This window comes from Phaenicophaeus curvirostris, chromosome 22 (assembly GCF_032191515.1).
Source record: "Phaenicophaeus curvirostris isolate KB17595 chromosome 22, BPBGC_Pcur_1.0, whole genome shotgun sequence".
Classification (NCBI taxonomy): Eukaryota; Metazoa; Chordata; class Aves; order Cuculiformes; family Cuculidae; genus Phaenicophaeus; species Phaenicophaeus curvirostris.
This window is the reverse complement of record NC_091413.1, coordinates 7,900,299-7,920,761: the sequence shown is the minus strand read 5'-3', so window position 1 is coordinate 7,920,761 and position 20,463 is coordinate 7,900,299. Positions and strand designations below refer to the sequence as shown.

Genomic DNA, 20,463 nt, shown 5'->3' with positions numbered 1-20,463 from the left:
GATGAATTTGCTTATTTATTTCTCTATTTGCAGGAAATCCAATTATCCCATATTTCTGATTGGTGACAAACGAGGGAGCCATTGATTCCCCCTTCCTCTCCAGGTGTCTGCCGTGAGTGATCTCTGCCTGCACCATCGATTCCTGCACTGTGGAGCTGGAAAGGGATTATTAATAATTTCTTTTTTTTCTCCAAAGGCAGAACCTCAGGCAGAGGAAGGGTGGAAACAGTGCCTGGTGCCAAGCAGAAGTCCCAAGTGCTACAAAATCCACTTTCTGTTTGCAATTTAGGGAGTGATGTGCAGCTTTTTAGCCCCAAAATGACCTTGGGGGAGCCTGGGGCAGCCAGATCAGCGCCGTTGGAAGCTGAGTTGGGAGCTAAAAAGCAGTCAAAGCCACTCTGCTCCTTTCCTGGGCTGCTGCAAAATGCTCTGTGCTCCCACCAGGAGCGGCCGGTGTCTTCTACTGGTTCTACAAGGGCTTAGGGGAGGGAAAGAGAAAAGAAGAGAGGGAATGAGGAAAGAGGGAAGGAAAGAAAGAGGAAGAGATGGAGGGAAGGAAAAAGAAAGAGAGGGAGGGAGGAGGGAAGAGAGGAAGGGAGAGAAGAGGAAAGGGGAAGAGAAGGAAAGGGGAAGAGAAGGAAAGGGGAAGAGAAGGAAAGGGGAAGAGAAGGAGGGAGGAAGAGAAGGAAAGTGGAACAGAAGGAGGGAGGAAGAGAAGGATAGAGGAAAAGAAGGAAGAGAGGAAAAGAAGGAAGAGAAGGAAGGGAGGAAGAGAAGGAAAGAGGAAGAGAAGGAGGGAGGAAGAGAAGGAAAGAGGAAGAGAAAGAAGGGAGGAAGAGAAGGAAGGGAGGAAGAGAATGAGGAAGAGAGGAGAAGGGAGGGAGGTAAGGGAGGAGGGATGCAGGAAAAGAGCGAGGGAGTAGAGGGATGGGTGGAGGGAAGGATGAGGTGTGGAGGGATGGATGGAAAGAGGGATAGGTGGAGGGAAAAACAGAGAAATGACGGGACAGACAGACAGCTGGGTTGATGGGACAGATAACTGCATACCCTGTGTTTCAAGAGACACAACCTACAGAGATTTCCAGCTCCAGGCTTTGGCACTGGCCCAGAGGTGCCTCTCCCAGGCACTGATTTGGCCACACATCCCAGCCTCACCCTCATCTCCTGACACGGACAATCTGCTCTTTCCCTTGGGATCCTGCCCCCAGACTCAGCCTCCATCCCTTGCCTCTTCTCCCCCCTCTCCACTCCTCCTCTCGCTGTCCAAAGCAGGATTGCTATTTTGAAGCTACCCTTTTCTCCCCCATTTACGCTTTGTGATTAATAATCCCTCTGCTCCCTCAGTAATGCCGCGCTGCTAATAAGATTAAAAAATATCTCCCTCTTACAGCACCGATTCATAACGCTGATTTACCGTTACTTCGTTGCTTTTACAGAGAGGATGCACATGGCTGTTACCTTAATCCCTATCCATCTCCGCACCATTGAGAAATAACTGCTAATTAATACCTTTCTGTCTCCCAACTGCTTCGAGATATGCTCGGCTATCAATACTTGTCTGGCTTTTCACTGCTGATCTCGAAGGATGATATAGCAAACTCCCAGCCCTGCTTGCTGCTTTACCTCTGCAGAGGGGACGGTGGCATTTTGGGGGTCTCTTCCCTCCTGGGGTCTCTTGGCCATCGCCAACCCCATGGCCTTGAACAAGGGAACGTGGCAGATTTTGAGCCCAGGACACAGCAGCCTGGGGAGTGAGGGGCTGGAGAGCTGCCCTGCAGCAAGGGATCGGGGGGTTCTACCCGAGGGCAAGTGGAACAGGAGCCAGCAGGGCCCTGGCAGCCAAAGGGCGACCGTGCCCGGGGTGCATCCAGCATGGCATCGCCAGCCGGGACAGGGAGGGGATGGTCCCGCTCTGCTCCGCACGGGGGTGACCCCACCTTGAGCACTGGGGGCAGCTTTGGGTGCCACAGGGGTCTAAAGGTGCTGGAGAGCATCCCGAGGAGGGCACGGAGCTGGGCAAGGGTTTAGAGGGGGAGAGTGGGAGGAGAAGGTCAAGTCACTGGGTCTGTTCAGCCTGGAGAAGAGGAGACTGAGGGGAGACCTCATTGTGATCTGCAGCTTTCTCATAAGGGGAGGAGGAGCAGGCACTGAGCTCTTCTCTCTAGACCTGAGGGAACAGCAGGAAGATGCCAGGGGAGGGTTAGGTTGGACATCAGGAGAAGGTTCTTCCCCCAGAGGCTGGTGGAGCATTGGAACAGCTCCCAGGGCAGCAGTCACGGCCCCAAGCCTGACAATATTCCAGAAGCCTTTGGCCAATGCCCTCAGCCCCACGGTGTGAATGTTGGGGTGTCCTGAGCAGGGACAGGGGCTGGACTCGATGAGCCTTGTGGGTCCCTTCCAGCTCAGGACATTCTATGATTCTATAAAAGCAGCATTATCCTTAAGGTCCTCCCACCCTGGGCTTTACAGCCCTGACATGGAGCAAAGCTGAAAAACAGGGAGAGACTTTTCCAAGCATCTTCTCATGGGGATGTGCTCATCTCCATTCTGGATTCAATTCCCTCCCTGGGGTGACAACTCCCTGTGATTCCACTTTCCCGCAGCCATCCCTATTCCTGCATCCACCAGCTATTCCTGCGGCGCAACTCCACATCCTCAAGTCAGTTTGGATACAAAGCATTCTTAGATAAACCAACCAGCCACATTTGCCTCCCCACTGCATATTCTCCTTCTCCACCAGGAGAGCCTGGACTAGCCCTAGAGCCGATCCAAGCAGACAGATGCTTTGGGAACAACAGCGACGGCAGCGAGAGCCTGGGCGGGAGGGAAAAAAAAAAAAGAGAAAACAGCAGAGCCTCTGATCTGATGAATGTGGCAGGGGAGGCCGATGCTCTGCTTTTAATAAAACATAACGAAGCGTAGGATCATAAAATATTTCCTTTAATTCAGTGCTCCCGCGAGGGTGGGTAATAGAGGCTGGGTAATGCGGTAGGCTTTCCTCACAGCTCGCCGGCGGGGAGAGCGCTGCTGAGGTTGTTAAAGAGCCTATTTACAGGCCTGGAAGTGCTCTTCTTCCCATCCCCATCCCATTTTGAGGGGTAGAAAGACAAGAGGGGCCATGCACACGCCCATAGAGCAAAAGCGCATCTCTCCTGCTCCGCATTTCAGGGTATCCTCATCTCCCAGAGCTGCGTTGCTTCGCCCCACCGGGATGGGCTTTCGGACTGGAAAAAGGTCAAAAAGCAAATCAAGGAGGGATGTTGAAATCCCATCCTCACCCTCAGAGACGACACGGGTGACCAAACACATGCATGTTAGGATCATAGGATTGCTAGGTTGGAAGAGACCTTTGAGATCATCGAGTCCAACCATACCTATCCACCACTGAAACATTCCCAAGCACCTCGTCTGCCTGGCTTTTAAACCTCTCCAGGGACGAGGACTCCACCACCGTCCTGAGCAGCCTCTGCCAGGGCCCAAGAACCCCTTTGCTGAAGGAATTTTTCCTGATGTCCAGCCCTGGTGCAACTTCAGGCCATTTCCTCTCGTCCCTTCGCTGTCCCTTGGGAGCAGAGCCCAGCACCCACCCCTCCACAACCTCCGCTCCAGGAGCTGCACAGAGCGATGAGGTCTCCCCTCAGCCTCCTCTTCTCCACGATAAACCCCCCCAGGTCCCTCAGCTGCTCCCACAACCCCGGTTCTCCAGACCTTTCCCAGCTCCATTCCCTTCTCCGGACGCGCTCCGGCCCCTCCAGGTCCTCCTTGGAGTGAGGGGCCAGAACTGACCCCAGGATTCGAGGTGCAGCCTCCCCAGCGCCGAGTGCAGGGGACGATCCCTTCCCTGCTCCTGCTGGCCACCCCACGGCTGAGCCAAGCCAGGATGCCACTGCCTATATATAAAAATATATACATACCCCCATCTCCGAGGCAGTGTGGCATAAGTGATTAACATTCTCGCGCTAAAAATCTCTCTGCATCTGCTTTGTCCTACACCCGGCACTAAATATAACCATTCAATATGCTCTCTCCCTTCAGCAGAGAGATAACATTGTTTAAATAAGCCCTTTCAATTTTAAAGAGTCGGGTTGTTTTCTCGCGGTGGGGAGCTTTTAACAGATCAGGAGGCAGAGGAGGGGGGTCCATGCAAACAAACTCAGAGGCACGAGCATCCAAGAACCCAAATCCTGCTCCCTACTAATCACGTCCCACCATGAAGTCACCCAGATATATTTTCTGCTCAAAAAAAAATAAATTAAAGACACATTTCTACGAGTTGAAGGGTTTAATTTGGAAACTGGGCTTGCCTGTGCTTCCTCGAGCATCACTCTGCTCCCACGCTGCTGCTATACTTACGACAGCATAAATTCACTCTCCATCAGGAGGAAACCCAACTATCTCCAGCCAGTTTGCATTCGTCAACTACTTGTGAAGAAATTCCTTAGAGTAGTAAAAAAAAAAGCTATAATCATAGAATCATGGAATAGTTTGGGTTGGAAGGGACCTCAAAGCCCACCCAGTCCCACCCCTGCCATGAGCAGGGACACCTCCCACTGGATCAGGGGCTCCAAGCCCCATCCAACCTGGCCTTTGACTTCTCCAGGCTAAACAACCCCAACTCACTCAGCCTGGCCTCCTACAGGAGGTTCTCCAGCCCTTGGATCATCCCCATGACCTCCTCATGACTCGTTCCAACAGCTCCATGTCCTTCCTGTGTTGAGGACTCCAGACCTGGATGCAGGGCTCCGGGTGAGGTTTCACCAGAGCAGAACAGAGGGGCACAAATACATCTTAAAAAGAGCCGCCTCAGCCACCACTTATGTAAAATATTTCATTATCAAGTCACAAGGGGAAGGTGGCCTGAGCAAGAGTTGAAGCACTGAAGGTTTTTCTCCATGAATGATGGTCTTGTCTACAAGCTGAACCAGCAGTGTTATCACCCAGCACTGTTCCTAGCAGCAATACATCATTTCCATCCTTTCTGGAGCAATATCTTCCCATTATATGGTATTTCATCAGCAGATCTAGTCTGTTATCCATCCTACATGGGAAAAAACCTGTTCCCCAGCAGCTCACTGGGGATATTTTGGGGGTGCTGGGCAAGGCAAAGTGGCCCAAATCTTCCCACCCTGCTCTGAGTCACCACGTCCTTCTGCAATGCAACTTGGCAGGAATATCTTTAGGAGAACAGCAAGAAATCCAGCCTTATCCAACCACCAGCTCTTGGGATACTCTGAGTGCTGCAAGCAAGGCATGGGGGTGGAATGGCAAAGCTTGTGCATGTAGCCCTCATCTTCTCACAGCTCATCCAGAAGCTGAATCTGCAGGGAATGGGGCTTTTCTGGGCTTACAGTATGAGAAAGATGCTTGATGGAGCAGAAAAAGTATCTTGGATGATGGTACATCAAGGGATTGCCCAAACTCAGCCTGGAAATCTTCCTAAGTGTGACTTAGAGCCAAGATTTGAACCTTGTTCTCTGGAAGTGCAAAGCTGGGATGGAAATCTAAATCACTCCTGCTGTTCTGGTCTATCTTGGCCTCACAGCGAGGAGCCAGCAGCTCCCAAAGCAATCACATGGCACCCGTGACGATGACAACCGTCAGCTGAAATCACTCCTTTCATAATCTTCCTCTTTTCAAGCATTATCAGCACCGACAGAAAAACACACCTTGGGGACCAACTAGGCATCCTCCTCATTAAAAGCAATATTGTTAGCAGCGAATCCAGGGTTATCCATTAAACCCAGCCCCCCAAAATGTATTCCTATGGATCTCAGTCCACCTAGAAGCAAATCCAAGTGCCACCCACCGTCTCCTCCCCTGACATGCTGCATCTCACCCATCCCTCTGCTCCTTTGGGGAGAACCAAACTTCCATCACGGAGATTGCTCCAGCCCATCCCCATCCCCGCAGATCCCTTTGCAAAGAAGCCAAAAGGTATAAATGCACGTGCAAAGCAGGTGTAACCCAACGGAGGGGTCTCCAACCTCTGTCTTCCCTGTCCTGGCCAGAGAGAATGCAGCATAAGGATTTATCTACAAGCACCGGGAGGCGGAGCAGGGCTGGAATAACCGCTGCTAATCCCCTTCACCCTCCCCTCCAAAGTATATTGTTGAAGGTATTATATAAATGGGAAATCATACAGAGGTCTGGGCAGGAGAGGAGCTAAATCCCTGCCTCTCCTGCTCTGTTTTGCAATGCCTCTGAGACACCCAGTCTTCTAGCCAAGAAGGGTTTTGCAGATGGAGATGAACTTCCAGCACCAGAAGAGACAAAACGTGTGGTCTGGAGGCCGGGAAGCGCTCAGCAATGCCATATTTCCACCTCCACAACCCCTTTCCCCTGGATTGTAACATCTATTTACTGGGAATGTGTTTTTTCCTGATGTTCCCCAAACCTCCATGCAGACCGTGGCTACACCCCTGCAAAGCCAGCAGCCAAAATCCCCCTCGAATGGTTTCCAGCTGTGGGCTTTGCTGTGGATTCAGCCCAGTACTGGGAAAACCTCCTTCCCCACTTCAAACCTTCCTTGCCAGGGTGGCCAGGACCCCGTTAATGGTAGTTTTGCTTCTAGCTACTACAAGCACTAACCGCATTGCAAAGGACGGGCTCCAGCGCTGGGTTCTGCTGCAAAAACATGGATAGCCCGGGTGATAACCCTGTAAGATGGGATGCATCAAGGTCACCCTAAAAGGTTTTGAGGCCACCCTACTAGACAAGCACATCGAGAGGGCTCAGACACAGGGTTGAGGGAGGACGAACCCTATTTCTCAGCCAAATGAGAATGAAAACAAGCACCTTCCCTGCTCCAAATGGTTCGGCAGGCTCTAAAATCTTAATTTTGTATAATAACTCCATTGAAGGAAGGACAGCAGTGGGCTATTGTCTCCACAGTTTGCTAGGAGCCCTCCTGCCCTTGGCATTCGCGCGGCAAATCCAATCCCAAAAGCGTTGAAAACAAGCTCGTAATTGACAGTTTATTTTAGGCAGGAGACAGGAAAAGTGGGAAGGAGATAATGCTAGGGAGAGATAATGTGAGCGCCAGTCATTAGTTAAAAACAAGCCCATCAGTACTCCAAGTGCCTCGGCAGAAAGCAAACAAAAGGGCAAAGAGAGCAGCTTGGCAAAGGAACAAAACCAGCCACATCAGCTGCATCCTCCCCGCTCCGCTCTTTGCAGTCGGATTTATGAACCGGGAAGTTTGTCAAGGCGCTGCTCCTCCTGCCTCCAAAACCAGGGATCTGGGGGCTTTTCCCCTTGATTTTCCTCTTTGCCGATGTCTGAGCAAAAAGCCTGGCTCGGCATCACTCGGTTTTGTCTTAGAAGATAGAGGGGAAATACCCCAAAGCACCTCAATGCCGGCGGGGACAAGGGCGCGATGCTCGGTCCTCTCCGTACACGGTCCCTGGCCATCTCCATCCCTGCCAAGAGAAGGTTTCAGCTCCATCCCCACCTCCCTGCGAGGCTTTTCCCTCGGCAAGCGCTGCAGAAGCCTTAGCATGATCCTTGTCCCTGTCTCAGCTTAATTCCCAAGCCATTAACGCATCTGGATTAAATAAAACCTGCTCTTATCCAAAAACGGTGGAGAGCTTCTCGTCAGCGGATCTTAAAGCACTTGGCGAAAGGAGCAAGGAGAGAGCCAGTCAAGCGTTCCCAGTCAAGGATTTTCTGCCACAAAAGACCATTTCTGCAATGATAACCAGGAAAAAATAAAAGACAAGTGGGGCAATGCAAAGCCCTGAAACATCTCCATGGGAAGGGGAGGCTTATGAGAACACGGTTAACCTCATGTCTGGACGCCCCATCAAAACCCATCGATGCAGGAGCTGAGCTGCATTTCCATGTTGTTCAAGCCTGGATGCAATGCCAAGGTAGAGCTTGCCTGGAATTGCTTGAAGGCATCGGAGAAGCCACAGGGCACAGAGAAGGGATAAGATGTCTGAAGCATTTAGGGTGTTACACAGAGCAGTTAGCATATCATCCGTAGCACCTTGCATTTAGCTCATTGCAGACAGCAGAGGCACCTTTAGCTCGAGGCTCAACCAGGACCTGTAACCCAAGTCCTTATTTCAGCAGAGAAGGGAGCAACATGGCCAACCCAAACCCTACAGCTCCCCTTGGGGGGGTGCTAATTATAGAGATTATTCATTATAGGAAGGGAATTCGGGGGGGTACATGCCCCAAAACTGAGCTCTGACACATGGGGGAGCTTCAGGAACGCTCAGAGACAGCCAGGGACCAGCTCTGATTTAATATATGAGGGTTTCCACGGAGAAACGAAGCCGGGAGTATCTCTGCACCCTGGAGATGCTTATTAGCTTGGAAAGGTACAAGGCGAGGGGAAGATCCTTGCCTGTGTTAAAGCTTTTTTAAGAGCTTTGGATTCAAACTGGCAGCTCTAAACTGCTACAAAACGCAGCTGGTGGGAAGAGGAAAAATTGGGCTAATTGGGGAAGGGCAATTAGCACAGTTAGGAGGATTTTCAGAAGGGGCTTCGGCCGCTTGCGTGGCCTGGATTTACCCTGAGAGCAAAGCCCGGGCTTCGTGGAAAGGCAGAATTCATAGAAATAGTAGGAAAGGATTTAAAAAGAGATGACCCTGAGCTGAATGCAAGATTTGCCGGGGGAAAACATGAGTAGAAAAGGATGGAGGGAGCGTGGGTCGGCTTTCCAGGTCAGCGCCGTGTATCTGCAGGTGAATTAGAGCAGGTTTTGCTCCCACGTGGCACAGAGGATGCTCCTCCTTTCCTCTCGCTCCCAGCACACAAACTCCCACCCAACACCTCCTGGCTGTAAATGAGCTCAGCAGAGACCCAAGCAGGTGGCTCCCATCAGCCCGGCAAAAGCCACATGCCCTTATTTTCCTGGGGAAAGGAGGAAAAAAAGAGCTTTTCCAGGCCTGCAAGAAGGAGCTGCCCCAGGGGCTGCATCCAGGTTGGAAAAATCCCTGCAAAGAAAAACCTTGTGAAAGGAGAGGCAGGAGAAATTCAGCTTGCGGATAGAAATCTGAAGTGTAAAGAGATTTTTCCAGGCTGGTTTTTTGGAGAAGCAGCATGGGGACATCCCTGACGGCAGCTCCAGCAAACTTGTCCTTTTGGGGCAAAGCCCAGAAAATCCATAAACAGCTTCAAATAAGGAGCTACACTGGAATTCTCCCATTTTCCCACTGCAGAAGGTGCCATGGGGAGGGCAGAATAAAGAATCTAAAGCAAACCGCTCCGATGAGGACTGTATAAATATCTCGCAGAGATCAAAACTCGACATATTTAGCCCTCCTTTTCATGTTTGCAAAACACGGCTCTGCTTTAACACAGCTGTAAAACAACCCCTGATGAACATTTTCTGGGAACACGGCTCAGGCGACAAGCTGAGCGCTGGTTAATCAGCCAGCCCCGATTCCAGCGATGCCAAGAAGCCATCGCCCTGCTCGCAGATGGGGCTTCCCGGCTTTCCAAAACCCACGGAAGGGGCCTGGGGCTACGGCTCCATCATTATCCGCGTTCCAGCCGCTCGCCTCCTCTGCACGCCCTCGTTTCTTCATCTTGACGGCTCCTTAACCCACTTAGCCCTTCCCTCGGCAGCTTTTTCTGGCCAAGGGGAGAGATTGAGCTTGTTATACGGAAAATGCTGTATTACAAGGGGTGATGCTGCCCGGAGGGATGGATAACACATCGGGAAGGATCCAGCCAACCTATCACGCAAGCTTTGTTTGGGTAAATGAAAGAGCTTTTCATTACTAGGAGGCAGTGGATGGAAACCCCTAAAAGGCTCCCATGAAGGTGCAGGATGGGAAGGATGGATCCTTGATGCTCTCCTCCATGCTGGGACCTTGTTGCTCTTCTTGGATGCAGCTGATGGGGCAACTGCCCGCCAAGCCAGCACCGTGCAGCCCGTAAGGTGACAATAAAAATAGATTCCCCCCACAAGGGCTTTGGAAGTGTACGGAGATGCCAAGGGCAAAGCACTTTTAGGGAAGAGCAGTGGGAGTTTGCGTGTTGAGAATGTGCCCCCCTGCATCATCCCAGATGATGCGGTGGGATCCTGCTCGATCCTTTGGGAGCAAAGAACGAGGAAAGAGGACAGGACGGACCTCTGCGGGCATGTTCTCCCTCGCCACCACAATGCTGGCAGCTCCAGCCAAGGATGCCGTCAGCCACGGAAAAGCCATCTGGCCACCGAATTTTGGGAGCAGCACTCAGCCTCCGCAGCCTCCTGCTGCCCGGAGCAAAGGGAGGCATCAGGATGGATGCTCTCACCCCAAAACCCCAGGCTTTTTGTAACCATTTTCAGCTGTTTGCTGAAAAAGCAGAGAGCAAATGGGCTTTTGGGGACAGTATTTCTCTGCCAAAGGCTAGGAGATACTTAACGCAGCTGATCTGCAGGGTATGGGAAAGCAGCAAAGTCCCAGCACGGTTTAAGAGCCAAAATTCAGCTCATGGATGTCCAAACCATCGACATTGCCCACGAGACCCTGCCGAACACCGGCGCCCTCCTCCTGTGTCCTCCTCCCGCATCGCTTTATAACCCACTCCCAGCCCACCAGCTTCCTCCAGACTCGCCGCAAACCAACTTTTCCTTCTTTCTTATCCCCAAAATACACATTACAGACACAGATTTACCCGCACTCGCTCTCCCACTCTCACAAAGCAGCAGCAGATGAGCAATTGCCCAAGTCACAGCGATAAAAAATAGGAGAAAGGGAAGAAAAATGATCCACACGTCGGTGACGGAGAGCTTGTCACTGGGGAAAAGCCAGGGGGACGCGTTGTTCCTTGAATATTATCTACCCGTGACCTTAAAACCGTGGTGGAGGTGGAGAGGAGATCCAGGTGGGAGGTAGGATGGGATCTGGCACAAGTTACCCCCAGCCTGAGCCACACGGGTTTTGTTATCGACTGCGTGTTTGGATGCTGGTGGGATGCTCGGAGTGAAGCGGGGAGGGGGGAAAAGAGCAGCAGCCGCAGCCCAGCAGCACATAAACCCACGAGAGGGATGTGAAGAGGGATGCGAAGAGGGATGCGAAGAGGGATGCGAAGAGGGATGCAGGAGACGCACGATGCTTTGGGGCAGCCAAATCCAAGGCAGGCTCTGGTTAACCTCAGGGCTTCCCAAAGGGATGATTTTGGAGCTGCTCGCGATGCCGGGGAAGAATCAGCTCCTTTGTGTCAACCTCTCAACCCCGCAGAGCGCGGCTGCTGCTCCCCCTCCCCACACCCTGCAGCAGCTGACGGCGGCATTCCGGAGATGGAAAAAGTATATTATACGTGGGAATAAAAAGGAAGATAGCGAGCAAGGTCCGCTCATTCTTCCATCCCCCAGTGCTCGGCAAAGCCTCAGCCCCCAGAGAGCAGCCAGAGCTCGCTGGACTCAAAGAGCGGCAATCAGACACCCCACAGAGGGTGATTTGGGGGGCACGGGGAGGGGGAAACATAGGGAAACGAGGGCAAAAGGAGGAAAAATGCATTCAAATACACAGGAAATTAAATTGCACAGCTACCCCTCAGCCTCTGGGATGCGGGGAAGGGAAAGTTTCCTGCCTTGCTAATTTTCATCTCTTAGGAGCCCCGCTTTTGGGGATGGGGTGGGGGGTTCTTATCTAAACCTCTGCGGGGTGAAGGAGGGAATGAAAATGTTCATTTAGGGACTCGGCAGCTGCAAAGCCCCGGGATGGCAGGGATGGGGGTGCTGCTTCTCCCTGCTGGACGCCCCCTCCCTCCCATCTGTGGGGTTTGGAGCACCCCAAAGGGCAGGGTGGGCTGGGGTGGCCCTGGGGGCTGTAACCCCAAAAAAAGCTGGGGCTCACGGGGGGTGCCTAGGGCAAAGAACCCCCCCTTGCAGAACCAGAGTGGAGCCAGGGCTGGGATTCACAGATGGATCAGCAGGGAAGGGGATACGGATACCCCGCAGCAGTGGTGAGGGAAGAGCATCCCCCACCTTCTCCCCCAGCACCAGCACCCGGGTCCCGCATCCAAAGCAGATCCCCGTTATAGCCACCCTGAGTCCCCTGTTAATGAGTGCCCCGTTAATTGTCCCAACACCAGCGCCCCATGAATGGGTTTCAAACCAGTAGCCCGTTTGGGGGTGCCCTATTAAGAGGTTCCCTGTGAAAGGGTTTCAAACCAGTAGCCTGTTGAGGGCTGCCCCATTGATGGGTCCAACACCAGCATCCTATTAATAGGTTTCAAACCAGTAGCCTCCTAGGGGGGGCCCCGTTAGCGGGTCCCCAGTTAAGGGGTCTCAAACCAGTAGACTGTCTGCGGGGGTCCCACTAACTGCTCCAACACCAACACCCTATGAATGGGCTTCAAACCAGTAGCCTCTGGTAGGATGAGGGGTTCCTTTGTTCCTATGGGGGGGTCCCCTCTTCCTGGAGGAGCTGGAGGGGGGGTCCCTTGTTCCTTGGGGGGGTTTCCCTGTTCTTGTGAGGCTGGAGGAGGGGGTCCCTTGTTCCTTGGGGGGTCCCCTGTTGCTGGGGGGTTCCCCTGTTCTTAGGGGAGCTGGAATGGGGTCCCCGGTTCCTGGAGGGGGGGGTTCCTATGTTCTTGGGGGTGGCTGGAGGGCGGGTCCCTAGTTCCTTGGGGGGGTTCCCCTGTTCTTGTGGGGCTGGAGAAGGGGATCCCTTGTTCCTACGGGGGGTCCCCTGTTCCTTGGGGAGGGGGGGGTTTCCCCTGTTCTTGGAAGGGCTGGAGGTGGGGGGTGTCCCTTATTCCTTAGGGGGGTTCCCCAGTTCTTGGAATGGCTGGGGGGGGGTGTCCATTCTTCCCTCCCTTGTTCTTGGAGGGGCTGGAGGGGCTGGAGGGGGGGTCCCCTGTTCCTGGGGTGGGTTCCTCTGTTCTTGGGGGGCTGAGGGGGGGTCCCCCGTTCCTGGGTGGGTCGGGGGGGATGTCACTCACCCAGCGCCAGGTCGAGGAGGTCCCAGAGCAGCAGGCAGAGGGGTAAGGGGCTCATGGTCCGCATGATGCCCGGGGGGGGGGCAGCCCCATGGGCTCAGCGGCCCCCCAGCCCCCTGCCCGGGGGGCGGGCGGGCATGGCGGGGGGAGGGGGGGGTGTGGGGTTCACCCCTGTCTCCGCGGATCCCCCCTTCTCCTCCTCAGCCCGCAGACACCGCCGCTCCGAGCCGAGTGACGGCGGAGACAGCCGAGAGGCCGCCCCCCCGGGCTGGGCCCGCCCCGGCCCGGCCCCAACCGGAGAGAAGGGGGGGAGGGAGGGGAGGGAGGGAGGGGAGGGAGGGAAAGAGGATGGAGGGGAGAGGGGATGGAGGGAGGGGATGGAGGGAGAGAGGGGATGGAGGGAGGGGATGGGGGGAGGGGATGGAGGGAGGGGATGGAGGGGGAGAGAGGATGGAGGGGAGGGGATGGAGGGGGAGAGGATGGAGGGGAAAGAGGATGGAGGGAGGGGATGGGGAGAGGGGATGGAGGGGAGGGGAGATGGAGGGAGGGGATGGAGGGAGAGGATTGAGGGGGAGAGGATGGAGGGGAGAGAGGATGGAGGGGGAGAGGATGGAGGGGAGAGAGGATGGAGGGGGAGAGGATGGAGGGGAGAGAGGATGGAGGGGAGAGAGGATGGAGGGAGGGGATGGAGGGGAGGGGATGGAGGGAGGGGAGGGAGGAGGGAGGATGGAGGGGGAGAGGATGGAGGGGAGAGGGGATGGAGGGAGAGAGGATGGAGGGGGAGAGGATAGAGGGGAGAGGATGGAGGGAGAGGATGGAGGGAGGGGATGGTGGGGAGAGGATGGAGAGGAGAGGATGGAGGGGGAGAGGATGGAGGGGGAAAGGATGGAGGGGAGAGGAGATGAAGGGAGAGAGGGGATGGAGGGGAAGGACAGAGGGGAGAGGGGATGGAGGGAGAGAGGATGGAGGGGGAGAGGATAGAGGGGAGAGGGGATGGAGGGAGGGGATGGGGGAGAGAGGGGATGGAGGGGAGAGGGGATGGAGGGAGGGGATGGAGGGAGAGGAGGGAGGGGATGGAGGGAGAGGATGGAGGGAGGGGAGGGAGGAGGGAGGATGGAGGAGGAGAGGATGGAGGGGGAAAGGATGGAGGGGAGAGAGGATGCAGGGGAGAGGGGATGAAGGGAGAGAGGGGATGGAGGGAGAGAGGATGGAGGGGAAGGACAGAGGGGAGAGGGGATGGAGGGAGAGAGGATGGAGGGGAAGGATAGAGGGGAGAGGGGATGGAGGGAGAGAGGATGGAGGGGGAGAGGATAGAGGGGAGAGGGGATGAAGGGAGGGGATGGGGGAGAGAGGGGATGGAGGGGGAGAGGATGGAGGGGAGAGAGGATGCAGGGAGAGGATGGAGGGGAAGGACAGAGAGGAGAGGGGATGGAGGGAGAGAGGATGGAGGGAGAGGATGGAGGGAGAGAGGATGGAGGGAGAGAGGACGGAGGGAGAGAGGATGGAGGGAGAGAGGACGGAGGGAGAGAGGATAGAGGGAGGGAATGGAGGGAGAGAGGATTTGGGGGAGAGGATAGAGGGGAGAGAAGATGGAGGAGAAGGACAGAGGGGAGAGGATGGAGGGGAAGGACGGAGGGGAGAGGGGATGGAGGGAGAGAGGATGGAAGGAGGGGATCAAGGGGAGAGAGAATGGAGGGAAGAGGATGTAGGGGGAAGAGGATGGAGGGAGAGAGGATGGAGAGGGGAGAGGATGTAGAGGGAGAGGAACAGGGTAAAGAGGGATGGGGGATGGAGGGAGGGGGAGGGATGGAGTGGGAGAGGAGTGGAGAGACAAATGGAGATGGGGAGAGGGACACACTGTCATTGGAGTGGGAATGGGGTGTATGGGGATGGGGAAAGAAGTGTATGGGGGGAATGGGGTGTTTAGAGTGGGGCTGAGCTGTAATTGGGGGGTAACAGGGTGTATAGAAGGGGGCAAGGTGTAATAGAGGGGCCGTTACCCTCCTCTCTGGAGGTGGAAAAGGGAATGCACAGTCCAGAATGGGGGGGGGTCGTAGTTGCATGGTGTAGTGGGGGGTAATAGGGTGTATAGAGGAGGTGTATAGAGATGTAGTGAGGGGGAACTGGGTGTATGGGGGGGGGAATGGGGTGATTAGTAGGGGTGTTGCTCTCTAATGGGGCAGGTAACAAGGAGTATAGAGGAGGGGTCGTGGTGTATGGAGGTGGAGAAGGGGATGCAGAGCCAGAGGAGGGGGGGGTGTGTGATGCAGGGAGGATAGTGAGGAGTGGGAGGAGGGGGGCAGTGTGTGGGGAGCACAGGGTGCGCAGTTGAGGGAGGGGGTGCAGGAGGGGTTGTGCGATCCAGGCAGGAGGGAACTGTCGGGGGGCAGAGGAAGGATGCTGGAGGCAGGCGGGATTGCGAGGTGCAGGGGAGGGAGATGCAGGCAGGGATGCAGGATGCAGACAAGATGTGAGGTGCAGGGGGGGCTCCAGGCAAGGGTGTGGGGTGCTGGCAAGGGGGTGGGATGCAGGCAGGGGGGTGGGGTGCAGGAGGGATAGGGATGCAGGCAGGGGTGTGAGCTGCAGGAGGGATGTAGGCAGGGCTGTGGGGTGCAGACAGAAATGTGGGGTGCAGGAGACGGAGGGATGCAGGCAGCGATGCAGGGTGCAAGCAGAGGCGTGGGTGCAGGCAGGGCTGTGATGTTTGAGGGGGGTGCAGGCAGAGCTGTGGGGTGCAGGCAGAGATGTGGGGTGCAGACAAGGCTGTGGGGTGCAGGAAAGGGAGAGATGCAGGCAGGGGTGCAGGATGCAGGAGAGGGAGGGATGCAGGCAGGGATGCAGGATGCAGGCAGAGGGGTGGGGTGCAGGCAGGGCTGTGATGTTTGGGGGGTGCAGGCAGGTATGTGGGGTGCAGGCAGAGATGTGGGGTGCTGGCAAGGCTGTGGGGTGCAGGAGAGGGAGGGATGTAGGCAGGGATGCAGGACGCAGGAGAGGGAGGGATGCAGGCAGGGATGCAGGGTGCAGGCGAGGGGATGGGATGCAGGCAAAGGGGTGGGGTGCAGGCACAAGTAGGCAGAGGGAGCCCCGATACAGCAGTTCCCGTCTGACAACACCCCTTCCTTCGGCAACGCCCCTCTCCCTGCAGCCCCCAGCTGCAGGATCCTGCCCTGGAGTGATTCCATCCCCTCCAAAAATCACACACAGGCTGGGGATGCACAGCCTCCCATGGCCCTGCTTTGCAAATGACCTTGTTTTCCTTCAACTTCCCAGATTTAATTAGTTCACGGATATGGGGGAAGATGTGAGTATTATTTATGAAGAGCCCAGGTAGGGAGCGGGATGGCCTGGGGCTTGCAGCCAGCCACGGCAGAAGAAGAGATTAGGGGATGGAGGAAGCTTTTCCTCCAGGTTGGAGGCCTCTTTCTATTGCTATTCAACCTTAGAAGACATACTTTTCCCCAAAACACTTCTTTCCTTTGCAAAATCAGACAGTTTTGCCATTGCAAACCTTTTGAGGTTTGTATTTGCAAAAAAAAAAAACATCAAGGCCAAAGGTATCCCTGGAATGGGGTTGGGGAACAGCCCTTGTGAAGAGAGTCCAGCACAACCAGTGACACCAGTTTGATGAAAACCGATGGGTTATGGCTTGTTTCCTAAATAAATGCCCCCAAAGAAATCAGGCTCTGTGTAGATCAGAGCAGACTATTAAATAAAACCAATTAGTTGTTGAAATTCCTTTGAGGGAGCTGAATTTTCTCTCCCTTCTCCCTCTGCCTTTGATCTGCTGGGAAAAGCCACAGCTCGTTCTTAGAATCATAGAATCATGGGATGGTTGGGTTGGAAGGGACCTCAAAGCCCATCCAGTCCCACCCCTGCCATGGGCAGGGACACCTCCCACTGGATCAGGGGCTCCAACCCCCATCCAACCTGGCCTTGAACCCCTCCAGGGATGGGGCAGCCACCCCTGCTCTGGGCAACCTGGGCCAGGGCCTCCCCACCCTCACAGCAAAACATTTCTCCTAAGATCTCATCTCAATCTCCCCTCTTTCAGCTCAAAATTATTCCCCCTCACCCTGTCACTGTAACGGGTAGCGATACATCTCCATCCGGCATGGAGATATCAGCAAATCAATTCTCACTTGATTTGCTTGTGGGTTTGATAGATCCTGCAGAGGCATCACCTTTTCTTTACTCTCTATAGAACACTCAGCATAGGAAGAAGCGACACTCACAGGGCTGTATCTCAGCAAACCCAGCAGCCCCTTAAAATGCTTCAGCCCAAGTATCCGGCTCCGATGTAAAGCCGAGTTCAGCCGAGCCGAGCTCGCCGTTGTTGTTTTAAAGCCGCTCTGCCAGGTTAACAGCCTGCGCTTGACCCAAATGGTGCTGTCAGCTCCTGTAAGCGCTGCTCCTCCTAGATGCCTCTGCTGAGATGGGCTTTTTTTCCTTTCCTTGCTCTGCCATGCTGAGTTGCAAACCCCCGGCTTCATCACTCACCACCCCCTTTTTCTACTCCCACCCCAAGCAAGGAGGAATAACCCCATTTTAGTATTTCCCAAGGAGGTACGTGGGGTAATTCTTTTTTCCACCCTGAGATCCAGTAACCCATAGGCAAGGGAGGCAAAGATTTTAGGCTGGGAAAGGGTCATAAAATCTTGGAATTATCAAGGTTGGAAAAACCCTCTCAGCCCATCCAGTCCAAATGTCAGCCCAACCCCACCGTGCTGGCTAAACCATGTCATGAAGTGCCACAGCCACACATTTTTTGAACCCCTCCAGGGATGCAGAATCCGTCACTGCCTCTGCCAGGGCTTCACCACTCTGCCAGGAAAGACAGTTTCCCCCTATCCAATCCAACCCTCCCCTGGCACAACTTGAGGCCATTTCCCCTTGTCCCATCGCTGTCCCTTGGGAGCAGAGCCCAGCACCCACCCCTCCACAACCTCCTCTCCAGGAGCTGCACAGAGCGATGAGGTCTCCCCTCAGCCTCCTCTTCTCCACGATAAACCCCACCAGGTCCCTCAGCTGCTCCCACAACCCCTGTTCTCCAGCCCCTTCCCAGCTCTGTTCCCTTCTCCGGATGCACTCCAGCCCCTCCAGGTCCTTCCTGGAGTGAGGGGCCAGAACTGACCCCAGGATTCGAGGTGGGTCATCCACATAAAAGCAATGTGGAGATGTTCAATAGCTGCACTCTGAAATATCTCCCTGCCAGGGAAAAACAAATAAAAAAAACCAAACCATCCCTTTCAACCTGATTTTTAGCCCCTTGCAGCTCCAGCTCGATCTTTTGGCTGCACAATCTTCCCCTGGAGCAGAAGTGATGACCTGGTGGAAGAAGCATAAACTGAAAATCCCAAAACATTTAGAACAGGACTTGTTTTCCAGTGGCAAAGTGTCCTTGGCAGCCTCCAGATTTAATATCTGAGTGCAGGAAGACCCAGAGAGAAGCATGCGGGCCATCAACCGGATCCCAGGACATTGAAGGAGACAGTAAGTGATGTAAATTGTTGGATAAAAATATTGCCGTTTGTATTGGGTGTCTGGCTCAGTTGGGTTTCGCCTGGGTTTTAATTTTGTGTGAATACAGCGGCTGGTAAAAGCTACTCAGTTGTCAGCCCTGGAGGCTTCGCTCCCCTGGAAAGGCATGAAAATGAGCCAAGCCGATGGGGACTGATGCTCCTTTCCCAGCCGAACACCACCATCCAGACCATGAGGGGTTATTCCCCATTTTTATACTAAATAAGGCCTTTTCCACAGCCCCATCTCATTGCAAAACGCTGGCTCACTTCCTCCAGGCGTCATACCCCCCAGAAATATATCACTATTTTAGGACGGAGATGTTGTCCTCCAGCTCTGTCCTTCCCATCCTCAGAAGGGATGGATCCAGCCTGGAAAACTAGGTCCAAAGCCTCATCTCCGACATCCTTCGGGAGCAGCTTCTATCCAGGGCACAGTATGGCACATGAGTCTCCTCCATCTGTCCTCAGTGACCTCAATTTTGCACAAAAAAGGCTCCAAAAGCCAAAATTTCTCAGCTCCTCTCTCCTGACCTTTCCAGAAGAAGCCCATGTACTAATTAGCAGAGTAATAACGTGGCGAGGATGCAATTCCTCATTAGCTTTTGAGAGATTCCCAGCTACATGACTGATATGCATCTACAAGAAAATTAACTCGGGCGCGAGGGCTCCGTAATCAAGATTAATGAGGGAACAGGCAAAGAGCAGCATGCAGCTCGCCCCTGCCCTTTGCAGGGAGCCCAACACCTCCCAGAGTGGGGCGACACCCAAACTGGGGAGATGCTCCTCAGCAAAGCGAGTTGGTGGAGGAAGTCCCCATCGAGGCTGGAATAACCGGAATTTTACTCATAGGTGGGAAATGTCTATGTAACTCGTTCAGGATCTCAGCTGATCCCTAATGCGTGGTCTCTGCACCATCCCGAGTACTGGGAAATGATTGCTCAGAGATGGAATAAGAGGTGAGTTTATGTGGTAAATGGGGTTACGGGAAGCGGTCATGTCTGGTCCTCAGACCTCTGTTGTTTATAAGCATCATAGAATCACTGAAGTTGGAAATGACCTCTAAGCTCATCCAGTCCAACCATCAGCAGAACCCCACCGTGCCTGCTAAGCCATGTCTCCAAGTGCCACCTCGGAACACCTTTTGAAACCCTCCAGGGGTGGAGACTCCACCACCCCACTGGGCAGACTCTGCTAGGGCTTCACCACGCAGTCAGTAAAGACATTTTCCCCTAATATCCAATCCAGCCCTCTCCTGGTGCAACTTGAGGCCATTTCCTCTCATCCCATCGCTGTCCCATGGGAGCAGAGCCCAGCACCCACCCCTCCACAACCTCCTCTCCAGGAGCTGCACAGAGCGATGAGGTCTCCCCTCAGCCTCCTCTTCTCCACGATAAACCGCACCAGGTCCCTCAGCCGCTCCCACAACCCCTGTTCTCCAGACCCTTCCCAGCTCCGTTCCCTTCTCCAGACGCGCTCCAGCCCCTCCAGGTCCTTCTTGGAGTGAGGGGCCAGAACTGACCCCAGGATTCGAGGAGCAGCCTCTCCAGCACCGAGTGCAGGGGACGATCCCTTCCCTGCTCCTGCTGGCCACCCCACGGCTGAGCCAAGCCTGGATGCTGGTGGCCTTCTTGGCCACCTGGGCCACTGCTGGCTCGTGTTCAGCTGCTGTTGACCAACACCCCCACAGCCTTTTCCTCTGGGACTCTTCCCAGCTGCTCTTCCCCAAGCCTGGAGATGCACAGGGTTGTGTCCTAAGTGCAGGACCCAGCTGTGAGCCTTGTTGAACCTCATAAAATTGGCCTCGGCCCATGGATCCTTTATGAGCTAAAGTGGCATCAATTCACCCCAAAAGCATCAGCATCCCTTGAGATCCCAGCACCTGCATCCCACGGTCCCTATTGCAAAATCATCGGGAGGGAGAGGAGATGTTTCTCCCATTGCCTGGAGAGCAAAACCATTCCTTCTCCCATCCGCTTTCCCGTTACTGAAGGGGTAATTAAGCACAGATGATTCCCATTAGTGTTAATGGGGATTTATCCTTGGCTAATTACCCCATGG

General features: G+C 54.4%; 1 protein-coding gene across 1 annotated transcript in view; it reads right to left on the bottom strand.

Annotated features, from left to right (window-relative positions):
- Nucleotides 1-13,104, bottom strand: part of IGSF21 (immunoglobin superfamily member 21) — a 48,709-nt gene extending 35,605 nt beyond the window's left edge. Inside the window, exon 1 of the mRNA XM_069874458.1 lies at nucleotides 12,890-13,104. Within this exon, the coding sequence (XP_069730559.1) occupies nucleotides 12,890-12,953 (64 nt within the window). The 5' untranslated portion in view covers nucleotides 12,954-13,104. The remainder of the gene's footprint in view (nucleotides 1-12,889) is intronic.
- Between the last annotated feature and the right edge of the window lie 7,359 nt (nucleotides 13,105-20,463).